General features: G+C 38.2%; 1 protein-coding gene across 2 annotated transcripts in view; it reads right to left on the bottom strand.

The window, feature by feature from the left end:
• LOC114024545 (teneurin-3) overlaps positions 1-25,450 on the bottom strand; it is a 440,254-nt gene that overhangs the window by 89,377 nt on the left and 325,427 nt on the right. For both annotated transcript variants that reach the window (XM_027837581.1, XM_027837579.1), the window contains exon 12: positions 12,174-12,320. In XM_027837581.1, the coding sequence (XP_027693382.1) occupies positions 12,174-12,320 (147 nt within the window). The remainder of the gene's footprint in view (positions 1-12,173; positions 12,321-25,450) is intronic.

A 25,450-nucleotide genomic window follows, 5' to 3' on the forward strand; every position in this document is an offset into this window, starting at 1 on the left:
TATTCTTGAGGGAAAGAAGGTAGACTTGAGGAGTTTAAAAATAATCTTTTTTTCATTCTGAATTTTGAAAAAAGAGGGAATATGCCTTTATTTAAACAAATGACCCTTAACAGGATGGAAGAATTTAGAGTAGTTATAATATCTGTATTAGAAATACTGAATATTGTTGAATAAGGCTTAAATGGTTTCTTAGCTTTTATTTTTCTGGGGGGGAATGCATCTTGAGTTAATATAGTAAAATGCATTTTAATCAACATAGCATGTTTTAACAAAGTTGTTTCATTTAAAAAAAATTCTGACCCTTCATTTGTTTTAGGCTATGGGAAAAATTGAGGCAAAAGAGAAAGAATAGTATAAATGGAGTGAAACTGCCCAAATTCACAAAGTAGGTCAATATAATAGATGGAGTAAAATAGGAGATGACAGTCTGTGCTTTGCTGCACTGGATCATGCTGACTCTATGAGGACGTTAACTTACATCTCCTTGTTATTTTCCTTAATTCATTTCAAGTACGTTACTTCAAATATGTTTTAATACTAAAGAAAGACTTCATGATCCTGAGATTTTTTCATATCATTGATATGACAAATAAGAGATTGCTGCTTGTCACCTTAATTTCTGAAAAGACTCATATGCACAAAAATGTGTGAGTTCAGATCATTGATAAACAGATTTTGTTAAGTTTCAACTTGTTCTGATCAATGGGAGCTAACTTGTAAGCACATGCATCTTATATTCACCTTTGGGTATTTAAGCAGAATGTGTTTCTATATATACTATGTGTTATATTAGGTCTATCCCTTTTTGAAACAATAACAATTGTGTTCTCAAAGGACTTAATATGCACATACATATATCCCCAAATAATAACAGATAAAAGCTTATTTTGAACTTTGAGATCAGTTTTTAAATAACCTGACTATCTTACTGCATTTTTTTCCACCTTGTTTAATCATTTCCCCAATGGGTTATAGAGATAGAAAAAGTCTGAATGCGAAGAAACACTATATTTGTTGTCAAGCTATAGGAGGAGATAATGCAATGATGTTGGTTTTTTTTCATCAGAGGATACTATAATAATAAGGCTAATGCTTTGTATTTATATTGTGCCACTCTTCAAGGAGCTGAAAGCACAAAGTGATTCAAAGACATACTGATAAGTGACAAAGACAACTTTTGTCCCATTCATACAATGTGATTCCTAGCTTTAAAAGGTGGGGAGTGGGAAAATGTGCTTTCATGTGGCAAATCATGCTTATATGTTAAGAGATTGTAAAAAGAATCTTTAAAATGTATAGTGCATTTCTTTTATGAATTCTTTCCTCTATTTTGGAATGTCCAAATAGAGCAAAACGTCCATTCCTTTTGACCTACAGATTCCATTACTAGACATATACCCTAAGGAAGCCATGATAAGAAGAAAGTCCCCAGTACTTTTATGTGGTAGTGAAGAAGTAGAAACCATGGAGATGCGCCATTGATTGAAGAACTGAGTAAATTGGGTTCATGAACATAATATAATTTTCCTGTTGTATAAGAAACAATGAATATGATGAATACAGAGAAACATGGAAGGATTGACGTGAACTGATGTAGATTGTGATATGCACAACCAAGAAAATGTATACAATGACTACAACAATGTACATGGAAAGAACAACCATCATAAAACATTAGAAAATGAATATTGCTGAATTACAAAAAAAACAAGAATGACTCCAAAGAAGGGATATGAGAGGACACCTCCCTTGACTCCTTTGAAGAAGTGAGAGGACCATGGTGTGAAACATTGAATATATTTTCATACTTTTTTGATTTTGTTTATTTTTCTTTTGTCTTTAAAAATATTCTTTTTGCTTTGTGATAGCTCTGGGAGGGGGCATTTGGAAGAAATCTAGGCAATGTAAAATCAAGAGATAAAATTTATTTTTTAGAAAAGAACTCTTTCCCCATGAGAAGTGGAATTAATGTTTATTTACTCTATTAAGCTTTTGAGTGTAAAAGCAGTATCTCAAACATCTCTCAGCTTTTATCCCTCCATGGCCAATGCCTACCAAGAGTGAAAACAATTCACTGAGGAAAGGAATTCCAAATTTGATCTATTTCACCTCTCTAAGACTTTCTAAAAAAAAATCAACATTTGGTGCCTCAGGGGTTAAATGTCTCCTTTTCCCCCCTCCCCCCACAGAGTACTCCCTTAGGGAATATATAGTACAGTTGCCAAAGAGGAATGCTCAAATTTACTCATTCATCTTTGTTAGTTTATAAAAAGCAAATGTACATCTGGTGTGGAGTCTGCAGGTCATAAAACTGCATGAGATTGACACCTTCTGAACTAATCAGCTGGAAATGCATTTTTACAAGCCTCTCTGCTAACATCAATCAGAGAAAGAATCTCATTTTCAACAGCCAAGATGCAGGGACACACTGTTTGTTATTTTTCTGTGGAGTTTATCAGCAACTTGCCCAAGCGAGTGACGGATGGTTATGAATCTGGCTCCCTATAACTTGAGAAAACATTTTTCATTCTTTGTCTGTACTTATGTAGCTGGTGCTGTCTAGTTCTGCTAAGCTGATGACGTGCTTGGCTAATGTCTAGTGTGGTAAAAATCGTCTTGGTGGAGTAGCTCATAGCTTGGCAAAATCACTGACATTCCATTTTTGTCTCAGAAAGATTAGGTTGGCTTATACTTATATTAGCTTAGAAGCCATACATAATAGCATCCATTATGAAAAATATCCAGAGAATAAAGCTATTCAAACCTGGTGAGTATCAATAATTACATATTGAGTCTTTTTTATGCAAATTTTTTTTTCAATAAAAGTGGCATATTCATGTAACTCTGATTGTTATTCTTATTGACTACACTAATAACAGATGTCATTTTTTAGAGCACATCGCTGTTTACAAAGTGCTTTGCATGTTATCTCATTTGACCCTCATGACAACCCCTGGAGGTGGCACGTACTGTAACTGATGAAGTCTACTTCTGTTCCAGTCACACATTACTTTCAATTCTAGATTTAAAAAGAGGGTGGAAAAAAACGAATCACTTTCTGTTTGTTTGCTTCCATTATACCCATTTTATAGATAAGAAAACTAAGACTCAGGCAAAGAACTCAAAGCTAGTAAAGTACATGGAACCCTGAGCTCCAAATTCAGCATTTATCCCACTGTATTATAATGCAGGCAGTTCAAAAAATGTATGTATCTCTTCACATCCACTTATTTAATCTTTAATATTACAGCTTCGCCCCTCTACCCATATCATCTTATTACACCTCTCCTTTTCTTATTCTTATTCTTCCATGTTCTTATTGTCTTATGACTTCTTATTGTTCTATGAAACCAAGACCTTCTTTGCTTCTAAGTCTCCACCCTCCCTAGTGTTCCCTTAGCATTTATCTGGACTCTTTCAATAGCTTTTCAACTGCTCTCTGCCTCAGAACTCTTCCCTTCCCAATCCATCCTTGACAAAGCCACTGAAGTGTTATTTCCAAAGGATGTGTCACCACGGGCTCATTACACATCCCTACTCTTCACACATCCTACAGTGTGGCCAAACTGTTCCTCATTCATACTATCTCATCTTTTCACAGGCTGTCCCCCATGCCTAAATGCACTCTTTTTCTCATGTTTGCTTCTCTGAATCCTTAGATTTCTTAAAAGCTCGATTTAAGAAATACCTACACATGAGGACTTTCTGGATCCCTCCCAACTCCTAGGAATTCCTCTTCTTATTTTTAGTTTTTTATGTATTTTATATTTATATACCTACCACACTGTTTCCTCCATAGTAAGCCCCTAGAGAGCAGAGACTTTCCTTTCTGTCTTTGTACCCTTGGTGCCTAGCCCAATGTGGGGCACACAGTAGAGGCCTAACAAATCCTTGTTGTTTGATCTTTCATACCCTCCTTACTACTTTCTTCAGGCAACTGTGCTCCATCTGCCCCTTGTCTGATTATTTACTACAGAACTCCTAACTCCTCTCTTCCTACGCCACATTCTATGCCTAGAATTCCCACATTCCTCCAGCTTGCCAAGCTCTTGTCATTCCTTTCCTTTAAGAGACTTCTAGATTCTCATTGCTTTGAAATGTTCCCTGACTTACTGGATAAGAGGTCATGAATTTCTCCATAATGCACCCTGTCAAAACACCGTAGATATAACTAATGCTCTAATAGCTCCCATGGTAAATAGGAGACCATGAAAAGGGGGTTTACATGATAGGGGCACTTCTGAAGATAAATGGGCTAATGGAAGGAGGAGAAGGGTAAAAGGAGAGAGAGAGAGAGAGTCTTTGCAAACTCTTGCTTGGGGGCCTGTAATTCAAAACTTATGCCAGGTGCAACCTGCATGAATTCCCAGTCATTCCCAACAATAGGCACTTAACACAGCTCATGCATTATTTATTTATGTGTTTGGCTGTGTACATGTATTCTTTATGTCTGTCTTCATGAGAGCTGCCTTCCATGATAAGTTTTGAAGAGTCAGGGGCACTTAAACAGGTGTAAGGGGTGGTGGTGGTTGTGGAGAGCAGAGATGTCGTGGGTTCAGTTGCATCTCCTCATTTTAGTCCTCTTTTCCCTCTCCTTAGTCACTGAGATCACAATTATCTTCAAGCTATTAAAGATTTTACCTTTAAAGAAAACACAACACAGTTTCTTGTTTCTGCTTGGAAATGCTGTGGACCACATGGAAGGTTAGTAATTCACAGACTCCTAGAATGTTAGAACTAGAAGGCACCTTAAAGGTCATCTAAGTTTCCAGGTAACTTAGTTCCAGGGACAGAGTTTGCTTTCCCCATGAGAATTCTGTGAAATGGAATTTGCTACTAGAGCATAGTAGTGTGAAGGGATGCTTGAGATTGTCAACCCCATGTTTTAATATTATTCCTGCAGTATTATGAGCCTGTGAAAAGGCCGACAGTAACACCAGCTTGAATACACACAATCATGGTGGATGAGTGGGAATGGAGAAAGTTGTTATCACATAAGGGGTTTCTTTCCACCTGACCTTAGTAGAGATAGTTGGAAGTATAACAAAGATAGAACCTGATCACAATAATGGAAATATTTTCAAAGGAAAGTTATACTGGATTTGATTACGTAGATTTTTTTAAGAGCAAAAAAGGTATTACCAATGGGAAAACTTGAGGCCCATGGAAGGCATGTGATCTTCCCAAGGGCAAGTAGTGACTTATAGACAAAAAGATGATTAGAATCCGTGTCTCCTAAATTTCCATCAAAACTCCTTTCTGCTAAACTCATCATGTCATATGTATTAAGTAACTGGTATATTATCACTGACTATTGCTATTAGAGTATCCACTATAAAGTTAAATCTTGATTAAGTAGAATGCTCAGGGAATTGGATGTTCTAATTATTTGAATATTCAGTATAACTTGGCATTGTCTCTTTGCATGTCAATTTATTTAATAATAGCATATTAGAATAACATTTAATAAGCATATTATAATAATACTTAAGCCAACAGGCTTGCTTTTTAATAAGCATATTATAATAAGATTGAATAGGTATGCCAGTTTATTTAGTAAATGAACAGATTCAATTTCAGTTACCAGTGTGTCTCCTTTAACTTCTTTTAATCAGTGTCATCTGTTAGATTTTTAGGTTTCCCAAAGAACAGGAACTCTATGTTACTGTTTCCTATTCCAAATCAATGCCAAATGGACATTTGGGTGTTATTTTGATCATAGTGATGAAGACCAGGTAGAAAAACGGACCAGACTTCCACTTCTATACCAACCAGGTCCTCCATGAGTCAGGGAGCTAGCATACCAGATATTGCTATAGCAGACAAAGTGCTGAATTTGCAGTTGGACGGTCAGGGTTCAAATTCAAGTCTCTAAGACTTTTGACGATCCACTTTGTGTCTGAACAAATAACGTGAAATAAAATGGAATTATGTGGTAATGACGACAATTTGATATGTCAGATACAAGGGACTTAATCCGGCTCCTAACTGGACGACGTAGGGACTGTGACTTCATCACCACAGCACTCGCTTGATGCCTTGGCAGCAAAGAGAAATGGTAATACCATTCTTGGGAATTTTATTTAATGTGAAATGATTCTGCAGATCCCTTCAAGTTAGACATGAGTGCCAGAGACTCCCATACAGTCTTTGATGGAATCAAGTTTAGCAACAGAAGTTTCCAAGATCTTATGCTTCAAAAGTTGAGATTTTTGCATTTTTTTTTCTTTTTTAGGCAATTGGGGTTAAGTGACTTGCCCAGGGTCACACAGCTAGTAAGTGTCAAGTGTTTGGTCTGAGGCCAGATTTGAACTCAGGTCCTCTTGACTTCAGGACTGGTGCTCTATCCACTGCGCCACCTAGCTGCCCCAGAAGTTGAGATTTTTGAAAATTTCTTTGGGGACAGCTCTGGCTCTGGGGATGAAAAGAAAGTCCTGGAGCTCCCAAAAATGATCTCCCCACAAAGTAGGATGCAGCCAGGTCTCTAAAATGTTAGAAATGGCCATCTGACGGATCAGCCACTGAGTCTTCATCGTCAAACTATATTCCTGCACATATAACTACTCTAGTAACAAGGTTATTAGAGAGGGGAAATGAAAGGGAATAAGCCTATATTAAACACCTACTATGTGCCACACATTGTGCTAAGTACTTTATAAACAGTTGATCCCAACAACCTTGTGAGTAGGAGTACTATTACCATTCCCCTTTTACAACCGAGGAAGCAGACAGAGGTTAAGTGATTTGCCCAGGATACTCAGGTAATTAGTTTCTGAAGCTGGATTTGAACTTGGGTCGTCGTGATTCCAGGCCCATGCTTTGTCCACTGTATCTGCCTCTAAAGAACAACCACTATTTTATATTTAGGCAGTATATCTAGAATACTCATTGCAACACTTCATGGATATATGAATTTTCTGGTGGGGTTATTCTCTCCAAGGATACAGACTGTGAACCACTCTATCACTTGGTGCAATGCTGTGCCCCCAAATTCATCATCTAATGGAATAACTTTTAATGAGGATGCATAGTGGGGTTAGGCAGGCTGGTCCTTCAATGACAGTCATTTGGTTCACTGCTGGCTTGTGATCAGTGCCTTTCTAACTCAGTAGAACCTGCCAGACTTTGTACTTCACTGAATACTTTTGGGACAGCTGGGTGGCGCAGTGGATAGATCACTGGGTCTGGAGTCAGGAAGACCTGAGTTAAAATGTGGCCTCAGACACTTACCACCTTTGTGACCCTGGGTAAGTCCCTTAGCCCTGTTTACCTCAGTTCCTTGTCTGTAAAATGAGCTAGAGAAGGAAATGGCAAACCACTTCAGTGGTTTTCTTTGCCAAGAAAATCCCAAATGGAGGTCGTGAAAAGTTGATGAACTGTAATGGCTCAACAAGAACAACAAATACTCTTGAGAAGCACCAGTGTTGAAGCATCAGACTTGGAATTTCAAGGCTATAGTCTACAGCCTAGTTTTAGTGCAGGTCTAAAGAGGTTACGTTACATTGAAAACAAAAAACCACACAAATGTTATTAATTAAAATAGGAAAAAATAAATGCTCTGCTCTGAAAAGTCAGAGGCAGTAAAGCACTTAGCACAGTGCCTGGCACACAACAGACACTTAATAAATGTTTATTGACTGGCTGCCTGACAATGTCACTAACTTACCAGTGAACATAATTTCAGTACCTTTAGTAGCAGTGATTGAACCAATCCATTCATGTCCTAGTTTGTTCTGCTGGCAAGGATAATCATTCCATTCAGCTCAAACACGATAACGTATGTAGGAGTACTTTGCCAATGCTGAAGCACTATATAAATAGTTATTATTTCCTTCTTAATAATGTAAGACCCACAATAAAAGGAGACAGTCGCACATGGCAGTCTCCAAGGACCCTTGTAACTCTAAATCCAGGTATTCTTGGGGAGGAATGGCAAATAACTCCTTCACATAAGGCTTACTGGCCTCTTCTTTGATATTTCATCAGTTTAAAAGAAAATATGAGTTAACAGAAATATCTGTAAGTGGCATTTGGTAACCATAACCTAGATCTCGGACAGTGTCTAGAATGGAGGTGTGAAGCATGCGGCCTGTGGCCTGCAATATTCCCAAGTGTGGCCTGAACCGGATGAAAATGTAACTGAGAAATATTTAACAACATAAATAAAATACAATAGAACATCAATAATGCTACATTTTAAAACAAGTCAATATGCATCTGCAATGATCTTTATGAATGTAGCTGCCTCCATTTCTATTTGAGTTTGATACCACTGGTTGACAAGCTAAAAAATACAAATTCTCCCAAGTCATGTATCCCATTAGTTCCTGATACAATGTCAGTAGTTTTTAAAATTTTCACAGTATTTCCACATTATAATTTTTATCTAATTTCCAACTGCTGCTTTCTCTTCTGAGTAGTGCCTTTTTAGGTCCTGAGAACCTAATCTTCCTCTGATTCACTCTATGCTGTTTTTCTTTTGTTCAGTCGTGTCTGATTCTACATGACCCCATGGACTTTGTTTATAAGATTTTCTTGGCAGTTACCCGAGTGGTTTGTCATCTTCTTCTCCATTATGTTCACATTTTACAGATGAGGAATTGAGGCAAATAGGGGTTAAGTGACTTGACCAGGTTCACACAGCTACTGAGAGTCTGAGATGGGATTTGAACTCAGATCTTCCCAACCCTAGGCCTGACGCTCTTTCCACTGCACTATCTAACGGCCTCTGTGTCACTCTACTCCATTCTCCTCCTGCCTCTGCTTTTAGCCCTCTAGACTTTGACATACCATGAATGAAGGGCTATCTCACACTGGAACTTCCCTCTGCCATGCAGGCCTCATTCTCCCATGGGTGAGTTCCTTCTGGGACCTCCATTTTGGAGACAAGGTCTGGCTGGTATGCTTCATTCCTCTTCCAAATGGACTCTGGCCTTCACCACCACGGCTCTTGTGTGAGTTGCTTCTTTCCCTTGCTTCACGTGCTTTTCAATCCTCTTTTGTTGCCTCCCTCCGTTAGAGTGTAAGTTTCTCAAGGGCAGGGGCTGTCTTTCTTCTTCTCTACATATCCCTGGCACTTAGTGCAGTGCCTGGAACACAGGCAGTGCTTACTAAATGCTTGCCTGCCGGCCTATGCTTTGGTAAAACCTGCATTCTCTTTGAGAAGACAGTCATTCTGCCTCTGGGTTTCTTCTCTGATTTTCATTTAACTATTTTTAGTCCCTACTCTTTGTTCTGCCCTCTCTCTTTTGCTTATTTGTCTCTTTCTGAGAAAATGATATTTTCCCCCTTGTCTAGACATGAGCAGAGTTTTATTCCCCTGTCTTTAAAACGTCTCCCCTCCCTGTTCCGGGACCTCTGTGCTCCACCCCGGTGACATCTGCTATCGACCGTCCCCTCATTCTGTCTCTCATATCAATTCCATCTGTTTCCCCTCTTTGCTCCCCCTGATACTGTCTTTATTTTGTCATTCTGCTTTCTCCTGTCTTCCATCTTTTTGGTCTCCCCCCCGCTCCCTTTCTGATCCCCCCCATCACATTTCAAATCTCTGATTTTTTTTCCCTCAAACTACAAACAGATCAGTGCGGAAATGTTAAGCAAGAAAGAGGATTCGTTCTTAATCATGGCAAGCATCTTATGTTGTACTTATATTGAGAGAGATAACAGAAGAAGTAAATAATGTTCTGTTTCATCTATCTTTATTACCCTTTCCCCCTGCCCCCATTCTGGTCCTTACAGAGAAAAAGTGTCCTTTCGGTAGAATAGACTAGAAGCTTTTTATTCTCCTGGGGCATTAGAACTCCTGCCTTACACTTCTTAATTCAGCCTCTGTCCAAAATATTTTGGGGACGCTGTTAGGCACCAAGGAACTAAAATGAATCTCCCCTCTTAAACTGCAATCTCCCTATAAGCTAGGAATGTATAACATGGTACCAATGACCTCCTGAAATTGTAAAATCCCAAGCCTCCACCTTGACCTCTCTACGGCATCTGATAATTGTTGGTCACTCCCTCCCTTTGGACACATCCACTTCCCTTGGCTTCCAAGACATTATGTCCTGTCACTTGGTTTGACATCTTCTCTCTGACTCTTCAAGGTGAGTGATCTTCAAGGCTCTTTCCTCTGCCCTCTTCTGCTTTTTCTCTCTACCTGCCATCTTATCCATTCTCAGATTTTTCTATTATTACCTCTGTGCAGATGACACCCTGATATCTATTTCCAGCCCTGATCTCCACTGACTCCCCAGTGAAATGCATACCATGTGTCAGGCACTGTGCTAAGCGTCAAGGACGTACAGGCCCCTGCCTCCAGGAGCTCTTATTCTAATGAGAGAGATGACATGCAAATAACTACAAGATATATACAGTATAAATGGAAGAAACCTTTTGGAGGAAAGGCACACAGGGCACAAAGTCATCCTCTTACACATCTTTTTATATATTTAAGGGAACCGGTCTTTCCTATACAGGAAGGGAGTTAGAGAAGGGGGCTGGAAACCCAGCTCTCTAGATAATGACTGTTGATTATCAACTTGCTGGTTAAATCAAAGACCAATGATCTCATTTAACTGTTGATTTAACCTTAAGTAGAAAAGAAAGGATTAGGTGTAATTTGGTTAATGTTTAAATGGTATCTTCATTTTATGTTTTCCTAGTCAAAGCCTAAACATATGCAACTTGCAAAGGTCATTTTCTTCTACAGTTTTATGAGAGATCTTAAATTAATGGTGACTTTTGTTGGTATAGTGACTGGATCTGTGTCAGAAACTCCTAGATGTGTTTCCTCTACCAATGCACTTTCTTTGAAACCTTTCACTGTAGAGACTTGTCTAGAGCACTGAGAAGTTAAGTGATGTACCCAGGGTCCCACAGTCAGTACGGGCAAGAAGCTGAATTGGAATCCAGGTCTTCATGGCTTTGAGACTAGTTCTCTGTCCGACACACCACATTGCCTCTCTGCCACATTGGTATTTATGGAAACAACCACAGGAATCCTTAATGACAATAATCACCACCATTCTGCCTCACTCTTTCCCTCCCCCCCCAAAAGAAATCTAAAGAAAGGTTAGAGTCCTTTTAAGGAAATGTCAGACACCTTCCTATAATCTCCTTTGGTTTTTAAGAGTAAACTAGAATATTTCTGAATTTTGGCTATTGAGTATCAGAGATTTATGGCTCAAAGGGACCCTCGGGACCCTCATCCTTCTCACTCTGTAAATAAGAAAACTGTGGGTTAGAGAGGTGAAGTGACTTGGCCAAAGTCACCCAGGTAAAGAGAGACAGAAGTGAGACGTGAATCCAGGACTTCTGACTACAAAGCCTGTGGTCTTCACCCGCCCCTCCCACCAGCCACCAGGTAAGATATGCATCATGACAGAAGCTCAATATGGAGCCCTGCTGCAGAGGGACATCCTCCCACATACCGTACCAGTGCTTAGCACAGTGCCTGGCACGTAGTAGGTGCTTAATAGAGGCTGACTGATCCACTGTACTCTTGTTATTTTTTTTTCTGGCATCTATTTATGCACTGCTTCTTTGATACCATCTTCTAAAAACCAGAATTTGTTCAGCAGCTGTAGACATCCTTCTATGCACCCTTTTGGCTATCTGGTGCTTAGAGAATAAAGAAGAGGACTAATTGCAGCAGGATAAAAGGGTGTGTATGTGTGTGTGAGTGAGATGTGTTCCCCTATAACCTAAACATGTTTCCTTTCTTAAGGAAGCTCTTAAAGGGAGCTTCCTTTTAAATTTCATTTTGGTCTGTAGTGAGTGTGTGATGCCAGGAGAAAAGAACTAAAAGGGACAGCTGAGGAATACCTAGAAAAGGGGGACATGAAGTATGGTAGGAAGAAGTGGGAATGGATATATCATACTAGGGGTGGGGGACAGGCCAGGCTGGGGGGAGATGGATTGGGAAAAGGAATGCTGGAGCATTGGGAAAGAGTATGGGGAAAAACCAGCACTGACAACTGAAGTTTCACTACTTTTGTTTTTCCTCTAAACAAAGTGATCCTGCATTTGTTTGAGCTTCTTAACCACTGTGCCGGCCTCCATCATTTTAATCTTGAAGGATCCAATGGGCCAGCAGCTCACAACTCTGAGCCTTACTGGAGCTTTTTACACCTCTGCTCTGCCACACACACAATGGTCTCCCCTTGCTCAGGACATCTTACCTCCTTCATTGTCCTTGCTATCTGTGCACAGGGTCTCCATGGCTACATCACATCCTGCGCCTCTCCACCCTGGTTGGCAAACACAATGCCAGCCGTTTGGGTCCAGGGTACATCTTCCATTGCTATTGCACAGACCAGGGCAACCCTCTGTCAAAATAGACAAAGAAGGACATCACGAGTGATTTAAGTATGGAAAGAATTCCCAACTCTGTACGAACAAATAAGGGACACTTACTGGGAACAGGCCTTTATAAACAGCACAAATACTGTAATTGCACATGGATAGAAACAGCAACATTCCCTAAGGAATCTAGGTCTTAACCAAGTGGCATCTTTGATTGGCCTGACTCTTGAGACACCACTTACCTGTGTGGGATGGAATCATGCAACAATCCTCTAAATACCTGCAGGCCAGACAAAATTAAGTTTACTTTATTTCCCTCAGTAAAGCAACAAGGTTGACTGTGCAGGGTGAAACAATGTCTGAATCAAGGTAATTTATCCCTATTCAAGATTTTGAATCTGTGGCAGGCATTATTGGTTACTTGCTAGGAAAGGCCTTCTTGGAAGTACCTTGTTGCTTTAAACAGATCCCTCTAATTCCAAAAGCATGAAAGTGGGCATGAGCATATGAATGGTGTTAAAAGAGAATGTTAATTTTATCTGGTCTCAGAGTTGCCGTGCGTTCATGTGAAATTACAGTGCGTTAAATAACTGCACAAAGTATAGGCCAGTTGTAATGACTATACTTTATGCCCACAGTACATTCCTTTTCACAGAAGAAGCAAAGCCCAGGAAATAGTGAAGCAGCTTTAGCATCTATTCTAACAAACATCAGGATTCAGGCTGCATACGGATGGGACAGGACCAACAGGATTTCCAGCTAAATGTAATAGCTATGCGTATTTGATTACTTAGGACGGACAAAATGAAATACCATAAGGACCACAATAAAACATTGATAGACTGAACAAAAACACGGTAGTGACGTGCTTCAAGACAGATAGCAGAAAGTGATATTTTGTGACAATCTCCCTAAGGCTTTTTATGCTGTTACCTTTATATCCTATCTTGTCTGCTTTTATGGGCAAGGAGGGAAAATTTGGGAAACAATTAAAATACTTTAATATATCCAAAATCTATAATTGTCTCAGTCTAACATTACATAATAAGAAACAGTTTTTGCCAATTCCTATCGATGATATCTGGCATGCAGCCAACATGAGCTGTGTATGAGGATGACACTCAGGCAGATTCTGGTGTTCTTATCCTTATGAGTGTGATAAGACACTGACAAAAGCAAGGACAGAAATGGCACTGACGTCCTAATAAGAAGTGGCTACTAATCAGATCGCTAGGAAAACACAGTTGTCAATAACTTTATACGAGATAGAAATAAAAATATTTGGTGCAGCAGGTTATTATTATTATTGCTAATTATTTGGGGGGAGGAGTGAATGGGCATTACTTCAAACACTCCATTGTCTTTGCCAGTTAGAACGCTGCCCTTGTTTTGAAGACAAAGTTAACATTTCAGATGCTGTTTAGGACAAGCTGTTTAAAGAGATTTCTACATCTGAAGTCTCCCTTAAGAGAATTAATTCGTCAACTCCCCATTCTCCACTATGTAACTTGAAATATCTCCCAGAGACACTGTTGTCTCTTAAGATCGGCAGTAACAGAAAGAAGGGGGTTCTGAAAGTCTCTTGTGGCAAGGAGGAATGAAATTAGTCTTATGGATACCAACAGGTCAGTCTAAGATTAATTTTGCTGCTTGTTTTCTTTCAGGCAGTTACCACCTATATTTATGAACTATATAATAAGCATAAAAGGCTAATTTTCCTACTGAATATGTTGGGATTTTTTTGGTGGTGGTTTCGATTTGGAAGAAAATGAAATACTTAGTTGCCCTACCAACAAAAAGGTGCAGTGGCTGATTGCATGCACACACGTGTTATTGTATGAAAGCCTGGATATTGCCATGAATATTGCCATATTCTAATGAAAAGCACAAAGAAGGAATAGAAAATACATAATCTGAGAAGGGGAAAGAGGGTTTTTTAATCTCAATTTTCTTTTTACAGTTACCTATTTCTACAACAGCTGAAGACATGAGAATCTGCTGTTTTATTCTGGTCCCTCATTCCTTTTGTTATGATGGGTTCAATATCAATATTAAATACATTTGACAGTCTTTATATGAAATGTAAAGACAGAATTGCATTCATATCTTCAAACATTTAGTAAAACAAATAATCCAGTATATCTGGATAAATGAGCTTTTTTCTTGATAACCACATATATATTTATATACATATATCAATCAAAAGCCTTCATTTTGATAGTTTCTTATGCAGAGACACGAGAGTTAAGAGGCATGTATTTTTTTAATGGAAGTATTTAAAACTGAATTGCCAATGATGGAGCTAAGAGGGCCAGGAAAATAGCAAATGATCTGTTGTCTTCAGCTTTGGTTCCAGTGAAAACTAATGCATTTACATAATGATGCAACTAGTGATATTCATTACTGCTAATGTGAGACACAGACAGTGAGGTCTTCATACTGTCAATGGAAGCATTTCACATAATGTGAGCCTGATTTATAATTCATGAAATTATGCATGGAAACAATCTATTTTCACACCTAATGCAATATTATATACATATTTTTTCTGTGTATATAGATATGTGTATATATATATGTGTGTGCGTGTGTGTGTAGACATGTCAACAAAGAGTAAATATACAGTACCTTTAACTATCTTATCCAAATAGTGAGCTTGAGAAATTAAAAAGAAAAAAAAAAGAACAGACAGACATTTCAGAAGTGTCACAACGGGACAAGGAAAATTTCAGAATTTACATGCAAATCGAGTAGCTGCAGCTGACATGAGACTCACATCACACGACAGAGATGCACTTCGTATCTTCTAAAAATGCAATAGATTCACTTTTCAGCAAATGTAGTCATGACTCGAAGAAATACTCCAAGAAATTTTAAAGGAAAGGATTCAGGTTAAACCATTACTACCTTTAAATGATTTAGATTTTTTTCCTCCATCTATATGCATATATATATGCATATATATATATATATGTATGTATTTAATGGTACAAACACTGACTTTGATTAAATCAAGACTAAATACATTGCTTCCTGAAGAATTTTGGTAATTCACACTCAGGAAAGGGATGCCTAAAACAGAAGACCAAACTTTAATGGTTAGCTAATTCAAGAAAAAATACTTTCTTTTCAAAGTGAAATGCGAAATACATTATGAAAAAAATATACAAGAAGTCTGTGAGGATAAGTGGATACTGCATAGATCCCAACTGGATGGTGCTGTTTATGATCTTTATCATAATATCATAGCTACTTATGATCCTTCTGGTGGGGCTGGTGCCCTTCAGAACTCATTTTGGGGATGTCACTCTTGATAGCCCGTGTCACAAGAAGCCGACCTAAGGCTAGTAAGAGGAATTAAATGGAAAAAATAGGACCTTTACTGAAGCTCCTATCTGTGCCTGTTCCTTTCCAAGCAGTCTCCTACCAGCTTACATTGGCTTTTGCTTCTTCTTGTCAGTAAACATACATACATGTATGCCCATCTCTTTAATCAATGCTGCCACCTAACATAGGATCCTAAAAAGTCCTGAATGTCTTTGAACTTTCCAAAAAAAAAAAAAAAGACCTTAAAGGATCACAGATCTGAAACTGGAAGGAATTTTGGGGGCCTACAATCTCATCATTTTGCAAATGAGGAAGATGTGAGGTAGAAGAGAAATTAAGTAACTTGCACAGTTAAATAACACCTACCTTGTAGGTGTCTAAGGCAAGATTTGAACTCAGTTCTTCCTGACTCCAAGTTTAGCACATATCTACTGTGCCACCTGGTATTGTCACTTACCAATGTTTAAGCTATTGCTTTTAATGTCTTTGGTTACTATTTTTTGATGGCAGAACAGTTGAACAATGGTTTCAATAGTGATTTCACTCGAACCAATCAGATATTTTCCATCTTCATGTTACTTGGATTGGCAGAGATTGTCAATCAGGTTGAAAATCTTGGCTGCAGTTTGACCAAATGTCAGAGCTGGAGTGGTTCTACTGTTACACACACAAATATAAATATACATGACATGGGGACATGTCTATAGTGCAGAGATTCTTAACCTTTTTTTTTCTTGGTCACGGCCCCCCTGAGTCTTGGACTCCTTTTTTTTTTTTTAAACTCGGCAATGGGGTGAAGTGCCTTGGCCAGGGTCACACAGCTAGTAAGTGTCCAGTGTCTGAGGTCATATTTGAACTCAGGTCCTCCTGACTCCAAGGCCGGTGCTCTATCCACTGTGCCACCTAGCTGCCCCTGGACTCTTTCTAAGAATAAATTCTTAAAATGCATAAAATAAAAAAGGTGGAATTACAAAGGAAACTTATTGTTTTGAAGTATATTGAAATCCACTTCTCAAAATATTTAAAAAACAAATAAGTGCTTGGATCCCAGGTTAAGAATCTGTGGTCCAATGTGTGTGGGGAAAAAAAAAAAAGGATGACTTAGTTCTGAAACAATTTACCCCATATTTTTAGGTGTGTTTATTACATTTCATCAACAAATTGATTGAAGAAAATATGGAGGTGACAGACAGATATGTTTCAACTTGAAAGATTAGGGTTGATTTTTTGTTTTCTTTTGGTTTTTGGAAAATATAAGTCAGCAGAAAATAGAATTCAATTTCCAAAAAGGAAAAACACTGCAGGGACATGTATACTTTTAAAAAGTGAAGCACACCTGCAGTCTCTTCCATTTGATATATTTGTCATTGAAGAAATGGTTATTTGTAGGGAATTTCTTTCTTTATACCTTCTTATCATACAGAAGTACCACAGCACAACAATGGTTAGTTTTTTACATTAAAATATAATTTGGAGGAACCTTTAATTCAACTAAACTAGCAAGATTCTAAACCATTTTCATGAGGGAAATTTGATTTGGTTGGTGAATGTTCATAACGCTGAATAAGCCAGGACTTTATTTTCAGGTCAGGCAGAGTTTAGACAATTCAACCAGCATAAATTCTGTGTAATAATTCCCATTTTGATGAACAGCTTTTTAGGGAAGAGTGCTACTACTACTCTATTGACCTGAGCAGGCACAGACAAACAAAACAATAGGCCAAATTATGTGAGGGTGTGTCAGAGTGGAGGTTAGAGAAAGAGGAATTGTGATAGGCATGGCATGGTCCTTTTAACAGAGCTAGATCATAAAAATTTATTTCAAGCAGACAGCAGGATGACATAAAAATTAATACAGATGTTGAAAAAACATGTTAGTCAAACAAGTAAAAATTCACTCAAAAGAAAAAATAATTGCAGTGTGAAAAACACACTGAGAATCATCATTTGCACTTTAGATACTGTTGACCATTAGCAGGCAGCTTAAAACCAGGAGGGAGGAGAGGAAAGTCTCATTTTGACTTTGGTGGAAAAACATTTCTGATCATGTTATTGCAAGACAGGTTGAGGATAATGACAAGGTTAAAAGCAGACTGAGTTGCACAAGATACATATAATTATTTAAAATGATAAAGGCAATGATAAAAAAAAAATTATATAAAGCACCAGAGGAAATAAGGAAAAAGAATAAGTGTATTTTAGGAAGCCATTAGGAACAGTAATCATAAAATATACAATATATTAAAAATTAATAGAATCAACACATTTGCAAAAATGCACAATAAATTACCCCCAAAAAATCACCTTGGAAAAGGAAGAGCACATTTTACCTGATACTTCAAAAGGATCTCTCCCTTTGTGACAACAAACATATTGCTACACCAATGTTATATTTAAAATAGGGGCCTAGAAACATAATATTGCACCTGGTCTGAAATAGATTTATATTTGAACAACACTTTCTCTTGAAAAGACTAAATAGTTTTTTTTTCCCATTAGAAATGTTCTCTATGGAAAGAATGAAAAAATGTAAACCATTATTAATTTCCATTAAAGATAAGAAAGTTAAGGCATTCGTGTTTTAAGTCTAACAAGATCTGACAACAAAGGAAACCTGAATTCAGATCTCTTATTTCAGTCTAAGTAACTATATTTCACCCAGTCAGAAGAAATAAACCTCTTTGTTTCTGTGAAACAAAGCAGTTAAGTCAGATGAGGTGGTCCATGCCTGTAATCCCAGTTACCAGGGAGGCTGAGGATGGTGGATCTCATGAGCTCAGGAGTTCTGCCTGGAATGGGCTATGCAGATTAGGTGTCTGCACTAAATTCTTCGACAGAAAGGGGATACTCTTCCCTTCCTCCCACCCAGGGTGTATGCAGGAGGCACCAGGTTGTCTAAGATGCGATGAACTAGCCTAAGTCATAGGTCAATCAGTAATGGGATTAGGCCCAAGAAAAGTCCCTGTCATTCCAGCCTGGGCAATATGAAGAGACCTAGTCTTTAGAAAAACAACAACAAAAAACTAAGTAAATAGACTCTCTTATAAACTAAAAAGTATATACCACATTCTTTTGAGAGGGCTTTTAGTAATAACAGGAGTAGGTGTCTTCCTTTGGGGAAGGTCTGCTGGATAAGTTTTAAAATCTCAACAAAGACCCTCATGTTTTAAATGATACAGCTCATTTTGAGTTATAGCTTCCTGACTTTAGAATATTTTCAGCATACAACCCTCCTTATAACATGAAAAATTGGGACAATCACCCTGCGGGGCTGTAAACCACTCTGATTCACTAGAGATCCCCATTCTGGGGTTGGGGAAAAGGATGGTCTGTGACTCCAAGAGGCAATAAATGTAGCATCTGGTGCTTAGGAAAAAAAAATAACACAAAAAACCTTACACATTTATATATTATCCAAACAACCCATAACTTAGTTTCCTTGTCCTTCCAGCATCACTAAGACAAAAATTTCTAATACCCCAAGGACCTATGTAGATATAGTGCCTTTGTATCAATTTTCATTCTTCTCTTATAAAGCACAGGCATGGTTTGGTCCTTTTTGAAGTAGTAAGAAAAGGAAAGTGTTTCTCATTCTCTGGTCTCATCAGTATAGCTGCCTAACTTTCCATAAGCCCTCATCATTTCAGTGCCACTGGGTCTCTGTGTCTCCCTGTTTTTTGCCAAACATTTTTGGTATAAAGGAGCTGGCCTGTTCCCAAAAGGCAAACTTTTGGTGCTCTACGATTCCATATATTTGGCCGTAGCTTTGGGGAAAAACAGTTTTAAAAATCCTTGCCCAGAGACCCCCTTATGGAAAAGCAACAAATGCAAACCACAACCCTCCCTGATATACTCTACATTTTGCAAAAGCAGCCAGAATTAGATATTTGTGAGGTAGATCAAACTGCATCATCTATTTTTGTACTGGTTAGATGGTGACCACACAATCAATTAACAAATCAAGCTGAAAACGTGGAAAAAGACTAAATTCAACATTTGAGTTTGAAGGGAATAACCAGTCTGTGAGCTAGAAAACCAAATCAACTCAAAATACAAACAGGTTAATACAAGCCAGCCTTCCGGCTGGGGTGTTTTCAGTAAAGTCAAGCCACTTTTATAAGGAGAGGGATACAAACAACTTCTGAAAAGCTAAACCTCTGGGAGGTTAAAAAAAAAAAAGCAACGATTAAGACCATAAAGCTGAAGAATAAAACCAGGGAAATGAAAAGATTTAGCGGGGGAGTAAATGAAAACAAGAGATGAAAAGTCATTTCAGTCAATTTAGGAACAAGGCACAAGGAGCTGTTGCTGGGTTGGCATGCCAAAGATTTAAAACGAGGTCAAAAGACTGAACATATTTCCGAAAGAAGGATGATCTCTGGAGTTCTATGTGTAATCAGGACAATTACCAGTTCCCCTCCCACTACCCCATCCTTGAAAAAAAATCAAACCACTTGCATAAACCCCGGGAAGAAGCTGATGCAAAACGCGTCAGTGCTGTGTACTCAGGTCATGAGGGAGCAATCCAAATGGTCTGGCAGGGAATAGACAGTTGCTGATGTTCCTGGTTATGAACAACTAGCTTGCTGACCCCACTGCCAACATTATGCTTGGGTGGAGCATGTGAACCAGCATAGTACTTTCAACAGGCCCCTGAACTGATCAACAGAAGCAAACACACACCAAATCTACAATCCTAGTAACAGTTCTCAGGATGATTGCTACAATAAATCCTAAGATACCCATCTTCAGAAGTAGGCAAGTCAATCAGCTAAACTCGTAACAGAAATCGAGCAACTCTCACCATGACTGTTGCCACAGAGCCCTTCAAGGGGAGGAGGAGACACTTTTACTTAGCACTGTATGTTTCATCATGCTATATACTGTGAACTTTTAAAAAAATGATTCCCATTAGTATCTCATTAAAGATCTAAGTAGGTATTGTTCTTAGATAATTCATGTACAAGTTCCAGTGGTATGACAGAAAAGCAACAATCTGCAAATAAGTATATATTAAATCCATTTATTCTAATCAGTCCCTGTTTAAATCAGCATGAGCAGCATACCCATTGATTTGATATTCCTTAATGGGTGCTCACTACACTGTTTTATTACTGATTACCGTGTCATAAAGGATTATAGCAGTGACATAATTTTAAATACTGTAAGACAATTTCATATTCTTATTAGTTTATTTAGGCCCTTTAAATATGTTCTCACTCACCATAATAATCCTTCTAAGGTTAGCATAACATGTTCCAACTGTTGTATTTGGGAGAGTCAATGGAATTTGCCTATGATAACAAGAATGAAGTGTCATTGTGGAAACAAGGTTTTGTTTTTTTTTTTTAATAGCATTTTCCTCTCATTCATTCAGCAAATGAATGCAAACTCCGTAAAAGCAGGGAGTGCTTTTGCTTTTGTCTTTGTTTAGCATTTAGGATGCTTAATAATAGTCATGTAATAGGTGCTTAATAACTAGATTAACAAATGTCTATTGGTTAGACATGAATGTAATATTTTATTACTATGTTGTAAGAAATCGTGACCATAAGGAATACAGAGAAGCATGGGAAGGCTTATATGAATTTATAAAGAATGAAGTAAGGAGAACCAGGAAAATTATAGACATGTATAGTACAGGTATATTATATATATAGACAACAGCATTGTAAATGGAATGACCAGTAACCACAAAAAAAGAAACTGAACACTGTAATTAAGTAATAACCAAATTTGACTGAGAAAGAGAAAGAGAATGTATCACCTTCTCTTCTTTGTTGGGGACAATGAGTGTGGAACATCTGCATATACTTTCAGACTCTGCTGATGTATTAGTTATTAATTGCCTTTTCCCTTCTCTTTTTCATCTCTTATTACAAGGGATGACTTTCTGGAGAGATATAGGGAGGAATATTTTGAGAAATGAAGATGTTGTAAAAAAAAAAAAAAGTAACCAAATCAGAAAAAAAAAATTCCTGTTGGATTGAATTTTATTTATTAAGGACTTATTGTTTACAATGCATTGTGCTAGATGTTAGGAAGAGAAAAGATAAAGAAAACATACTCTACCCTCACACAATGGACACAGATAAATATGATACAAATCAAAGAAGAGTAAAAGATAAATATGAAGTGTTATGAAATTAGGACAAAGAGAGTTCCCCGTTTGTGAAATACTGCATTTCTTAACTGATATCAGGAGAAGACTTGCTTGATAAGTCTCTCATCAAACTACCATTAATTTCTTTTAAACCTGTTTCTACAAACTTTTCCTGGCAAGTCTAAACTTTTTTTTTCAGTTTGGAATTTTGGAAGAAAAATATTTTGACATAATGTAGCTTCACTGAATGTACTTATCCAAAGAAGAGTCTTTCCATAGGGAAAACTATTAAACCAACTTAATCTGAAATGATTTGCTATGCTTTGTAAATGAACTGTGCCAAAAACTCCAACTCATACTTTATGTGGGAAGGTAGAAAGGGAATGGGATAAGGGCTAGATCTCTAATTTCACTGGTTATAAGGAACTCCCAGGTGAAGAAACTCCCTCTATCAATGCAAGTTGGCACCTTCCAGTCTTGGACAGTTGCCTAGAACACTTAAAAGTCATGTGATTTGCCCGGGGTCACTGACAGTATGAATCTGAGGAGGGCCTTGAAACCACATCTTCCCAGCTCTGAGGACAGCTCAGTTGAACATTAAAATGGTAGCAGTTGTTGGGGCGGATAAAAGGCAACATATGTAGCAAAACATGTGGAACTATCTGCTGAGGTTAACATTTGACATATTCCATAAGACTGGATATTCTGATGGTAGAAATGTATACAGGGCTATGGTGAACAACAGTTTCACTTTACTGGTGAGTTTCGCATAATGAAGAGATGAGGATATGTTCAATGGAAAGGAGACTGCTATTAACGTATCACATTAATTTTGTGGCATATTCTGCAGGTAGAACGATTTCACCCTACGTGCACAAGGAAATTCGGTAAAAATATCATTTAGATTTCTCATATTTTGGTATATGGACATATATTATTAAGATATCTGAGCAAAAACTTTGACTTCTTTTTGTTAGACAGAAAAGTGAGTGCCATGGAAGCACTCTGATCTGGGAATTAAACTAACCAAGTAAGCTGAAATGTAATATAAATCCTTCTTATGCTGAATATAAAAAAATCTTCAGAAATGTCAGATGTTTGGGAAAAAGTACCATTGCTATAGGGAATGCTTTAAAGAGTTTTTTGTTGTTTTTTGTCCTCACAAACATATCCACAGGAAATCAGAGACCTCCTGATTTGATTAAGAACAAAGGGACAATTTCCTTGTCTACAAATACAATTGAAAGAGTCCATTTAAGAAAATTAATGCCTGGGACACGTTTATAAGCCAAGCTAACATTGTATATACAGACATACAATTTACCAGCCCCATAATTCTTCCCCCTAGCCTGACAACCTCTTTATAGTAAGTGGAAAATAATGAATGAAAATCAATAATCTATTTGCTTAACCCTGGAATAAAGTATAACTTGCTTTTGGGAAGCAGAGGAGTAGTTGTTTCCAAAGCTTAGTTATTTTGAGTGGATTTGCCTCTGCTCTGTCATCTTCAGTGACTGCTAAAAGTTGCCGCTCATTCTCAAACCAGGTGCTACACTTCTCTGCTTCCTTTTTGAATCGCCACTGAAGGTCTAAGAGCTGTTGTGATGCATGTGTGTATACAGTTGGCATTCAGTTAACGTTCACTGACAGAAAACTGAACAGAAACATTTTTGGAAGAGCAATGACATTTAGTTAATGGTGTACAACTCCCATATATCCCTGAAGAGTAACAACAACTAGCATTTCTATAAAACTTTAACGTTTGTGCAGCATTTTCTTCACAAAATTCCTTTCAGATAGGTAGTGCAAGAATTGTTACTTCAGTTTTAAGGAAGAGGAAATTAAAATGTGGAGAAGTCCTGTGATCTATCCATAGCCCCATATACTTAATTTTCTGATGTGGCGCAGTGGATAGAGCGCTGGGCCTAGAGTCAGGAAGACTCATCTTCATGAGTTCAAACCCAGCCTCTGACTCTCACCAGCTGTGTCACCTTGGGCAAGTCACTTAACCCTGTTTGCTTCAGTTTCCTTCTCTGTAAAATGAGTTGGAGAAGGAAATGGCAAAGCACACTGGTAACTTTGCCAAGAAAACCCCAAATGGGGTCATGCAAAGTCAGACACAACTGAAAATGATTGAACAACAAGAGATGTAACTATGGTAAGGCAATTAGTAGTTTTCCTAGAATAAATGTCAATTACTTTTATTGCTGTTACCCACTGGATTAAGTGTGAACATATACAAACACTTTACTATCATTATCAAATCAAATCATCAACCTGGTCTGTGATGGTAGATAGAGGCTATAGCTTAACTGAAAGAGAGTCATGGAACTGTGGGAAGAATTTTGGCTTTAGACTCAGAGGGCCTGCATTCAAATCTGGGCTCTGCTACTTATGGCACAAGTCTTTTTACCTCTATGGGCCTCGGGTTCCCTAATCTGTAAAAAGGGGGGAATGCTGGACTAGATGGCCTCTATAAGGTCCCTTTCAGCTTTAAATCTATGATCTAATGACCTCTGTAGTGGCCACAGAGAAAGCGGAGGAAAGCAAGAGGCCCTTTTTTGGTAGCAGGCAAGAGGATCTGAGACTTTCAGTTATTAATTTAGAATTTCCTGTGACCAAGAAAACCATAGGGCAAATTCTCTGGGCCTCATTCTTTCTGCCAGAAGCCTTATAATCAATCAATCAATCAATAAGAATTTATTAAGTGCCTGCTATGTGCTAGGCACAATGCTAAGCACCAGGGACACAAATAAAAACAAAGACAGGCCCTTCCCTCAAGGAGCCTATAATCTAATAGAAGACAATACAAAAAAAAGGAAGCTGAAAAGCAAAGGGAGGCTGGAGAGGGGGAGGGGAGAAGAAGGTACTCTCCGGGGGCCGGGGGGGGAGGGGAGCACAATGAAGAAATTTCCAAAGATGTCCAAAAGCAATGGGGCTGGTGGGAAATGGGGAGAAAAACTGTGCCGAGTATCTTCTTTAGAGGCCCTGGAGCCCATGGCCCTGCCCTCTAGTCAGAGGGGCAGATGATGCTCATGAGATGCGTGTACCAGACAGATTTAATCTTGCAGCATAATGAGATTTGCCAATGAGAAGTTTCCTGGGGGAGCAAAGCATGATGTACTGGGTAGGATGGCTTCGAATTGGCATATCTCTCTCCTCTTTTGTAAAGAAAATTATTACTGTTCTCACAAAAACCCTCACTTCTTTCCTGACTGAACTTCTCACCATGTACCAGCAGCCTTCTGGCCTTAGAGAATGTCTTCTTCCCAGCATCCTTCTCACCCTGAAAGATCCATTCCCCACAGGTGCCCTTGGGCTCTAATTAATGAGTTCCCCCTGGAACATCCATTTTTGATTAAATGCCCCAAAGAGCCATGCTCGCTCCTTCACTCCTTTCCCAGCTCCACTCCTGATTCAGTGAATTTCTCCACCATGCTCCCCCTCTTTCCCTCCTTCATTCTCTGCTCCCCTCCCCTGCCCTCACACCTCACCTTCCTTCTTTCATTAGAATGGAAGTTCCTTGAGGGCAGGAGTGATTTTTATTCCCAGACTTAGCAAGTGCCTGGAACATAATAAGTACTTAATAAAAGCTTGTTGACTTGGCAAAAACCCAAGCAAGTTTGTGCAATGTGGTTTTTCGTTTTAGGAAAACAGCAAAAAAAAATTTTTTTAAATATATATATATATATATATATATATATATATATATATATATATATA

Source organism: Vombatus ursinus, unplaced genomic scaffold (assembly GCF_900497805.2).
Source record: "Vombatus ursinus unplaced genomic scaffold, bare-nosed wombat genome assembly UNPS02014821.1, whole genome shotgun sequence".
In the NCBI taxonomy this organism is placed as follows: domain Eukaryota; kingdom Metazoa; phylum Chordata; class Mammalia; order Diprotodontia; family Vombatidae; genus Vombatus; species Vombatus ursinus.